The sequence below is a fragment of the Penaeus japonicus genome, unplaced genomic scaffold, assembly GCF_977035675.1.
Source record: "Penaeus japonicus unplaced genomic scaffold, GWHDUDI00000001_assembly GWHDUDI00000029, whole genome shotgun sequence".
Classification (NCBI taxonomy): Eukaryota; Metazoa; Arthropoda; class Malacostraca; order Decapoda; family Penaeidae; genus Penaeus; species Penaeus japonicus.
This window is the reverse complement of record NW_028234431.1, coordinates 29,221,860-29,231,859: the sequence shown is the minus strand read 5'-3', so window position 1 is coordinate 29,231,859 and position 10,000 is coordinate 29,221,860. Positions and strand designations below refer to the sequence as shown.

Sequence of the window (10,000 nt, the reverse complement as noted above, 5' to 3'; positions counted from 1 at the left end):
AAAATCAATCAAATACCTAAGACACTCAAAAAAGACACTCCAGAAAATAAAATATAGAAAAAAGTGAAAGAAAAAGAAAAAAGAAAAAAGAAAAAGAAAAAGGAAGAAGATTCAGCCACTCAAACAAAGACCCTTAAGACCATTAAGCCAAATCCACGTTGAATTTCCGCTGCAGAACCCTCCTCTTCGACCTCAACTCGTCCCAGTCGATGTAGGCGTTGTGGATATGTCGAGGTCCCGAAGAAAAGTCCGGCTCGAAGGCTTGGCGGCCGTGGAGGACCCGGGAGTTGTCCAGCACGAGGATGTCACCTGCGGGGAAAGGAGGGTTATGATGAGGTTAACCAGTTAGTTTGTTTGTTTTGGTTGTACAGGGGGATGTAGCAAGACAGGGAAACAAAAGACGGCTAAGGAGAGCAAACGAACGGGAAAACGGAGGCATAAAAGGAAGGCGAGAGGATAAAGGAAGACAGGAAGATAGAAGGAAAGCAGGGTGGCCAAGGAAAGCTGGGAGATAAAGACAGGGAGGCAAAGGGAGGTAAGGAAGACGAAGAGAGACAGGAAGGCAAAGGATGACAAGAAGACGAAGGAAGAAAGGAGAATGAAGGAATACGGGAGAACAAAATACAATAAAAAGACAAAGCGAGGCAGGAGGATTGAAGAAGGCAAACAGAAAGACAAAATTCGCAAGGCCACGACTAAAGGGGTGTTGAGGAGACGAACAAAGCTTCCATCAAACACACTCTTACTCTGATATTCTACACGTAACTACTGTATGGCTCAAGAGTGACTCAAGCTTTATGAAATATTCTTGACTGTAACGTGTCTGATTTTTTAATATGTTGTCTTTCTTATTTTGTTCATCGGTTGTATCTTTGTCTCTCTTGGACTGATTGATTGATCTATCATTTTATTTTGTCTGTCTATATTAATCACAAACTTACTCTCGTATTTACTTTATTTACTTATTTGCTAATTTATGGCAATTGCTTGGTTCTATTGGTACGAATGCCTTGGTCGGTAGAAAGTGATGTGGGAATTCGGTAATACCTCATTTTTTTATATACAGGTTTTCCTATTGATTTAGAAAACTGCATTATCCAAGAAACAAACATTGAATCTACGGTGTGTTGAATAAGAAATCTTCGCATCGAATATAAATTAGGGTATCACTTTAGTATAAGGACTATATCGGAAAATGACAAAAAAGAAAGAAAAAAACAATAAATATAACAATAAATGCAGCACCAAATCAGCAACAACATATAATCCCCTTACCAGGTTTGGTCTTGACACTGATACTGAGCTCCATAAGAATACTGTTGAAAGTCTTGAGTGCCTTGTAGAACTGCAGGACGCCGTCTGTGTCCAGATCCATGATGGGGTCACGTGACTGGGAGGACATGTTAATCCGACGCACGTGGCCGCGTTCGTCTAACCTGAAGGCAGATGAAGTCGCATACAAAATGGCTGCCGTTGTTTACGTTTCGATAGATTTAACACAAAGATTGATTATGATTTTCCTCAGCTTTCACGAGTATTTTCAACTTCATAGACATCCCACCAGAATAATAATACAAAAAACTTGATACACAGTAGAGAGACAACGACGTAACGACGGACGCAAACCAAAGATAACCTTACATGATAACAGGCACTCTCGTAATCTTATCGAAGTCGTAAAGATGGTAACCCTTGTCCTGAAAGTAGACCGGGGTGTCGACCAGCACTTGGAAAAGGTCAGGATGTCTCTCCTTCAGGACGTCAGCCGCATTTAGTCCATCGGCGAGGTCATTGTCTCCACCTTTCCCCTCGTGTTGGCGAAGGCAGTGGAGCCAAGTTGTCTGCAACAAGTGGGTGGAATAGAGAGTGGAGAGGTGGACTTTATCTGTGTCTGCAACAAGTGGGTGGAATATAGAGTGGAGAGGTGGACTTTATCTGTGTCTGCAACAAGTGGGTGGAATAGAGAGTGGAGAGGTGGACTTTATCTGTGTCTGCAACAAGTGGGTGGAATATAGAGTGGAGAGGTGGACTTTATCTGTGTCTGCAAGTGGGTGGAATATAGAGTGGAGAGGTGGACTTTATCTGTGTCTGCAACAAGTGGGTGGAATAAAGAGTGGAGAGGTGGACTTTATCAGTGTCTTCAACAAGTGGGTGGAATATAGAGTGGAGAGGTGGACTTTGCCTGTGTCTGCAATAAGTGGGTGGAATATAGAGTGGAGAGGTGGACTTTATCTGTGTCTGCAACAAGTGGGTGGAATAGAGAGTGGAGAGTTGGACTTTATCTGCAGCAAGTGGGTGGAATAGAGAGTGGAGAGGTGGACTTTATTTGTGTCTGCAAGTGGGTGGAATAGAGAGTGGAGAGGTGGACTTTATCTGTGTCTGCAAGTGGGTGGAATATAGAGTGGAGAGGTGGACTTTATCTGTGTCTGCAAGTGGATGGAATATAGAGTGGAGAGGTGGACTTTATCTGTGTCTGCAACAAGTGGGTGGAATATAGAGTGGAGAGGTGGATTTTATCTGTGTCTGCAAGTGGATGGAATATAGAGTGGAGAGGTGGATTTTATCTGTGTCTGCAAGTGGATGGAATATAGAGTGGAGAGGTGGATTTTATCTGTGTCTGCAAGTGGGTGGAATAGAGAGTGGAGAGGTGGACTTTATCTGCAGCAAGTGGGTGGAATAGAGAGTGGAGAGGTGGACTTTATCTGCAGCAAGTGGGTGGAATATAGAGTGGAGAGGTGGACTTTATTTGTGTCTGCAAGTGGGTGGAATAGAGAGTGGAGAGGTGGACTTTATCTGTGTCTACAAGTGGGTGGAATATAGAGTGGAGAGGTGGACTTTATCTGTGTCTGCAACAAGTGGGTGGAATAGAGAGTGGAGAGGTGGACTTTATCTGCAGCAAGTGGGTGGAATAGAGAGTGGAGAGGTGGACTTTATTTGTGTCTGCAAGTGGGTGGAATAGAGAGTGGAGAGGTGGACTTTATTTGTGTCTACAAGTGGGTGGAATAGAGAGTGGAGAGGTGGACTTTATCTGTGTCTGCAACAAGTGGGTGGAATAGAGAGTGGAGAGGTGGACTTTATTTGTGTCTGCAAGTGGGTGGAATAGAGAGTGGAGAGGTGGACTTTATTTGTGTCTGCAAGTGGGTGGAATAGAGAGTGGAGAGGTGGACTTTATCTGTGTCTGCAACAAGTGAGTGGAATATAGAGTGGAGAGGTGGACTTTATCTGTGTCTGCAAGTGGGTGGAATATAGAGTGGAGAGGTGGACTTTATCTGTGTCTGCAAGTGGGTGGAATATAGAGTGGAGAGGTGGACTTTATCTGTGTCTGCAACAAGTGGGTGGAATAGAGAGTGGAGAGGTGGACTTTATCTGTGTCTGCAAGTGGGTGGAATATAGAGTGGAGAGGTGGATTTTATCAGTGTCTGCAACAAGTGGGTGGAATAGAGAGTGGAGAGGTGGACTTTATCTGTGTCTGCAAGTGGGTGGAATATAGAGTGGAGAGGTGGACTTTATCTGTGTCTGCAATAAGTGGGTGGAATATAGAGTGGAGAGGTGGACTTTATCTGTGTCTGCAATAAGTGGGTGGAATATAGAGTGGAGAGGTGGACTTTATCTGTGTCTGCAATAAGTGGGTGGAATATAGAGTGGAGAGGTGGACTTTATCTGTCTGCAAGTGGGTGGAATATAGAGTGGAGAGGTGGACTTTATCTGTGTCTGCAAGTGGGTGGAATAGAGAGTGGAGAGGTGGACTTTATCTGTGTCTGCAATAAGTGGGTGGAATATAGAGTGGAGAGGTGGGCTAAATTTATGCGTTAGGTGACCGGGTGAGGAAATATTTCAAACATTAGGTTATTAAAGAGAAGTTATAAATGTAGTCTTTACGTTATTGAAGTTTATAGATCATCGATATATATATATATATATATATATATATATATATATATATATATATATATATATATATATATATATATATACTGGTCCGGCGTAGGATTATTACTGACATATCTATCTTTCATTTACTTCTACCTTTTATCTCTATTCTCTTTTATTTCTATTATTTTATTTATTCTATTCTATCTAATTCTATTTTTTATCTCTTCTTCTGATTTCGATAAACCTTCAATGATTTCAATCAGAAATGAAACTCGAATCCACATCAGCTGACAGCGGCGTTGACATAGGAGAGGTACGTACCCCAGGTGGGTATTCGTAGTAAGGGAGGTCCGTGTGAAGACCGAGTTTCGACCCCGTGTAAGCCAGGTTGTTTGGGGTCACGTGGGTTACGAGTTCGTAGTCAGTCCTGTGTTTAATTAAGAGATCGGGATTAGAATGAGATTGTGTTATGGTGTTATGGCGTGGTTTTATGTCGTAGTGTTAGAGAGACACCTTTTTTTTTTTTTTTTTTTTGTGGGGGAATAGTTTGGTTTCTTATTTTTGGTATTGAATCGTGTTTTATATGTTCGAATTTGATGAAGGGTTTTGGTCTTTTCGTATGTTTTTTTTTAGAGTAAGATATATCCGTGTCTCTCTCTCTCTTTCTCTCTTTCTTACTCTCTCTCTCTCTCTTTCATTCTCTCTCTCATTCTCTCTCTCTCTCTCTCTCTCTCTCTCTCTCTCTATCTCTATCTCTCTCTCTCTCTCTATATATATATATATACATACATACATACACACATACATACATACATACATACATACACACACACACACACACACACATACATATGCACATTTACATCCACACCCCCTCATCTCCCCCCCCACCCACCCCCAACCCCTCGTCCGACCCAACCCCCACACGAGTCGAGTCGAAAGCCGCGCGCCACCCACCCGTAATGAGTCGGTTTGACGAAGCCGATGTTGTTGATGAAGTCGTTAATGGCGCCGACTTTGCCCGGGGCGTTGGTGATCAGTACGACGCCGAACCGCTCCAGAAGGCTCAGCCAGTCGAGCAGCACCCGGTCGTCCTCCATGGCTGATTGGAAGTCGACGAGTGGCACTTGGAAACCCGGACCCCAGCGGACCTTGAGTGGGAGTGGGTGTGGGAATTGTTGTTGTTGTTATTATCACTGTCATTATCTTTGCTATTGTTTTTATTATCTTTGTTGTTATTTTCATGATCTTTGTCATTATTATTGTTATCACATTTTTTGTTATTATAACCATTATTATTATCATTATTATGAATATTATCATTTCCAGTACTATCAATATGATATTTTATCATCCTTATTATCATTTATTGTTTTCATCATTATCATTATTATGATCATTATTATCAGTATAGTTCTGACTCTTAATATCTTTCTATAAATCTAATTTTGCATAATTCCCTTTCTCTCTCCTTCGTCTTCTTTTCGCTTGTCTCTTTGTCTGTCCTTCATCCTCTCCTTCCCTCCCATCCTGTGTTCTCCTTCGTTCTCCCTACATTCCCTCTCCCTTCTCTCCCCTTTCCCCCTCCTCCAACTCCATCTCGATGAGAAACAACAAATAAACAATACTCCAACAACAAATCCCCGTGTCTCTCAACTGTTCTCCCTTTCTCTCTCATTCTCCTACCCATTCACCCTCTCCTCTCCCCTCCTCTCCTCTTCCCTCCCCACGCCCCCTCTCCTATTCCTTCTTTTCCATCTTTTTCAACCTCCTACACCATGTCTCCTTCCCCCCCACCCCGTCTACTCCCACTCCTCCTCTCATCCCTCACCTCCCTCATCACAAGAAAAAAAAAAGAAAAAAAAAAAAAAAAAAAAAAAAAAAAAAAAAAAAAAAAAAAAAAAAAAACGATCACCTACCCTCAATACAAGAAAAAAGAAAAAAAAGAAAAAACAGAATGCAAAATGAATAAGAAGAAGAACAACAAAAACAAGACGATGAAGAAGGTAGACAGAGACAGGAAGAGCCAATGGCGATTGCTTTTACCCTCGAAAGCATATACTGCGACCGGTGCTTGGCTCTGGCCTCTTGGGTGAAGGCGCGCTGGTGGAGCCATGGCCCAGAGAAAACGCCCACGTGACCATCTTCCCATTCCACCTTCAGGCACCCGTCTTCCACCTGCAGGAGGGAATTAAAAGTGGAGTGATGTGTTGAGATTTTTTTTTTTTTTTTTTTTTTTTTTTTTTTTTTTTTTTTTGTGTGTGTGTGTGTGTGTGTGTGTGTGTGTGTGTGTGTGTGTGTGTGTTTGTGTGTGTGTGTGTGTGTGTGTGTGTGTGTGTGTGTGTTCGTGTTTCTGGATTATAAGGTTTTTGGATATTTTCTTTCGTGTTTGCATGTCTTTGGGATATTTTTGGTCTGTCGTTTTATTTATCTATTTATCTTTTCATGAGGGAAAGTAGGATAGAGTGATTAATTTAGGGGGATTAGAATGTTATTTTCGTGTGAATGAAATTCTAAGTTTCTTCTGGATATTTCGGTACGGTATTTGCATCCTCTGTCAACAGGAATGTAAATAGGAAAACTAGTTGACTAGATTATGTTTATTTCGTGTAAAAGGAATGTAAATTTAAAAAAATATATATATATTCTATTATTATATTTCCGCCAGAAGGAAAGCACGTTGGCAATTTGAGGCAATTTGAGGGATTATAATTTTTTTTTTCGTGTGTGTGGAATATAACTTTTTAAATACTTTTTATGTACTATTTCCGTCTTCTCCCTTCAAGAGAAAACATATTAGAGAGAATTATTTTTGTTTCCCGTTGAGGAATTTTATTTTAATGTGTTAATTGAACATAAATTTTTTTTATTTTGATACGTGTATATGGAGAGTGAAGATAATGTATATTTATGGTTGTGTCTATGTTCTTTTTTTAAATAATTATCTATCATTAAATAGATTAAACAGATTATTCAAATTCTAAAACCTACACACGATTACCACTACTATAAATAACAATCTCACACCATATATCAAATATCACCCCTATTACAAACAACCATCACACATCAACCACCAATCACCAATCACCACAACACATCACCACAACACATCACACATCCAGCATCAACCCAAACCAACCACAATCCCACCTAACGCCACCACACTCGAACTCATCCTCCTCATCTCATCTCATCTCATCCATATCTCATCTCATCCTCATCTCATCTCATCCTCATCTCATCTCATCTCATCTCATCTCATCCTCATCTCATCTCATCTCATCTCATCTCATCTCATCTCATCTCATCTCATCTCATCTCATCTCATCTCATCCTCATCTCATCTCATCTCATCTCATCTCATCTCATCTCATCCTCATCTCATCTCATCTCATCTCATCTCATCTCATTTCATCTCATCTCATCTCATCTCATCTCATCTCATCTCATCCTCATCTCATCTCATCTCATCTCATCTCATCTCATCTCATCCTCATCTCATCTCATCCTCATCTCATCTCATCTCATCTCATCTCATCTCATCCTCATCTCATCTCATCTCATCTCATCTCATCTCATCTCATCTCATCTCATCACATCTCATCTCATCTCATCTCATCTCATCTCATCTCATCTCATCCTCATCTCATCTCATCTCATCTCATCCTCATCTCATCCTCATCTCATCTCATCTCATCCTCATCTCATCTCATCTCATTTCATCCTCATCTCATCTCATCCTCATCTCATCTCATCCTCATCTCATCCTCATCTCATCTCATCTCATCCTCATCTCATCTCATCTCATCTCATCCTCATCTCATCTCATCTCATCTCATCTCATCTCATCTCATCCTCATCTCATCTCATCTCATCTCATCTCATCTCATCTCATCTCATCTCATCCTCATCTCATCTCATCTCATCTCATCTCATCTCATCTCATCTCATCCTCATCTCATCTCATCTCATCTCATCTCATCTCATCTCATCTCATCTCATCTCATCCTCATCTCATCTCATCTCATCTCATCTTATCCTCATCTCATCTCATCTCATCCTCATCTCATCTCATCTCATCTCATCTCATCTCATCTCATCTCATCCTCATCTCATCTCATCTCATCTCATCTCATCTCATCCTCATCTCATCTCATCCTCATCTCATCTCATCTCATCCTCATCTCATCTCATCTCATCTCATCTCACCTCACCTCATCTCATCTCATCTCATCCTCATCTCATCTCATCTCATCTCATCTCATCTTATCTCATCTTATCTCATCTTATCTCATCCTCATCTCATCCTCATCTCATCCTCATCTCATCCTCATCTCATCCTCATCTCATCTCATCTCATCTCATCTCATCTCATCTCATCTCATCCTCATCTCATCCTCATCTCATCTCATCTCATCTCATCTCATCTCATCTCATCTCATCCTCATCCTCATCTCATCCTCATCTCATCTCATCTCATCTCATCTCATCCTCATCTCATCTCATCCTCATCTCATCTCATCTCATCTCATCTCATCCCATCCCAATCCTCATCTCATCCTCATCTCATCTCATCTCATCTCATCTCATCTCACCTCATCTCATCCTCATCACATCTCATCTCATCTCATCCTCATCTCATCTCATCTCATCACATCTCATCCTCATCTCATCTCATCTCATCTCATCTCACCTCATCTCATCTCATCTCATCTCATCTCATTTCATCTCATCCTCATCTCATCTCATCTCATCTTATCCTCATCTCATCTCATCTCATCTCATCTCATCTCATCTCATCTCATCTCATCCTCATCCTCATCTCATCTCATCTCATCTCACCTCATCTCATCTCATCCTCATCTCACCTCATCTCATCTCATCCTCATCCTCATCTCATCTCATCTCATCTCATCTCATCACATCTCATCCTCATCCTCATCCTCATCTCATCTCATCTCATTTCATCTCATCCTCATCTCATCTCATCTCATCTTATCCTCATCTCATCTCATCTCATCTCATCTCATCTCATCTCATCCTCATCTCATCTCATCTCATCTCATCTCATCTCATCTCATCTCATCTCACCTCACCTCATCTCATCTCATCTCATCCTCATCTCATCTCATCTCATCTCATCTCATCTCATCCTCATCTCATCTCATTTCATCTTACGTGCACAGTCTTCGGTCTCATGTCGAGGTCCAGGTCCTCTAGAAGGAAGAGCCGAGCGATGGCGTCTTGGTTGAAGCATTCCTGGCACTGGCAGTTCTCCCTCAGCCACACGTGCGGGTAGGCACTCGTACTCTCGTCTCCGAAAAAGACTGCCACCGTTTTGAGGGTCATGCGGGCGTCCGTCACCTCGCTGGGGGCTGGAAAGGGGGGAGGGGCGTGGGTGGTGAGGTGGGTGGGTGTTTGGTGGGGAGGGGCGTGGGTGGTGAGGTGGGGAGGCGTTTGGTGGGGAGGGGGGTGAAGGTGGTGGGGCGTGAGTGGTGAGGTGGGTGTTTGGTAGGGAGGGGGAGGGGGGAGGGAGAGTGATGGGAAGGGGGGAGGGAGGGTGAATGGAAGGGGGGGGAGGTGGTGGGAAGAGGGAGGGTGTGTGTTGGGTAGTAGGGGAGGGTGATGGGAAGGGTGTGTGTTGGGGAGGGGGAGGGGAAGGGAGGGTGATGGGAAGGGGGGGGGGGGAAGGTGGTGGGAAGGGTGATGGGGAGGGTGTGTGATGGGGAGGGTGTGTGTTGGGGAGGGGGGAGGGAGGGTGATAAGAAGGGTATGGGACGGAGAGGGGGGAGGGCGATGTAAAGGGAGTGTGTCGGGGGAGTAATGGGAAGGGAGGATGAAAATGTGTGTGTGGGGGGAGGAAGGATGATGGGAAAGGGAGCCTGACGAGGGTGAGAGTGACGATAAGAAAGTGTGACGAGAGTGACTTGATGGGATGTAAGGGTGATGGTCAAGGTGTGTGACGTAAGGAGTAACGGTGAAGAAATGTTGCGACGGTGAGAGTGACTGTGAGAGTGTGTCATGGAGGGGAGGGGAGGGGAGGGGGGGTGAGTGGTGAGTTGTGAATCATCACTGTATGAGGCTAACGAGTGTGAAGTCGTGGTGATGAGGTCTTCATTATGTG

At 43.0% G+C, this 10,000-nt stretch overlaps 1 protein-coding gene across 1 annotated transcript in view; it reads right to left on the bottom strand.

Moving 5' to 3' along the window:
• LOC122257250 (gamma-butyrobetaine dioxygenase) overlaps positions 1 to 10,000 on the bottom strand; it is a 15,726-nt gene that overhangs the window by 195 nt on the left and 5,531 nt on the right. Inside the window, exons 4-9 of the mRNA XM_086554161.1 lie at positions 5,920 to 6,051; positions 4,831 to 5,024; positions 4,195 to 4,300; positions 1,642 to 1,841; positions 1,276 to 1,436; positions 1 to 309 (exon numbers count right to left, since the gene is read on the bottom strand). The exon at positions 1 to 309 is cut by the window's left edge and continues 195 nt beyond it. Coding sequence (XP_086410287.1) covers positions 143 to 309; positions 1,276 to 1,436; positions 1,642 to 1,841; positions 4,195 to 4,300; positions 4,831 to 5,024; positions 5,920 to 6,051 — 960 coding nt within the window. The 3' untranslated portion in view covers positions 1 to 142. The remainder of the gene's footprint in view (positions 310 to 1,275; positions 1,437 to 1,641; positions 1,842 to 4,194; positions 4,301 to 4,830; positions 5,025 to 5,919; positions 6,052 to 10,000) is intronic.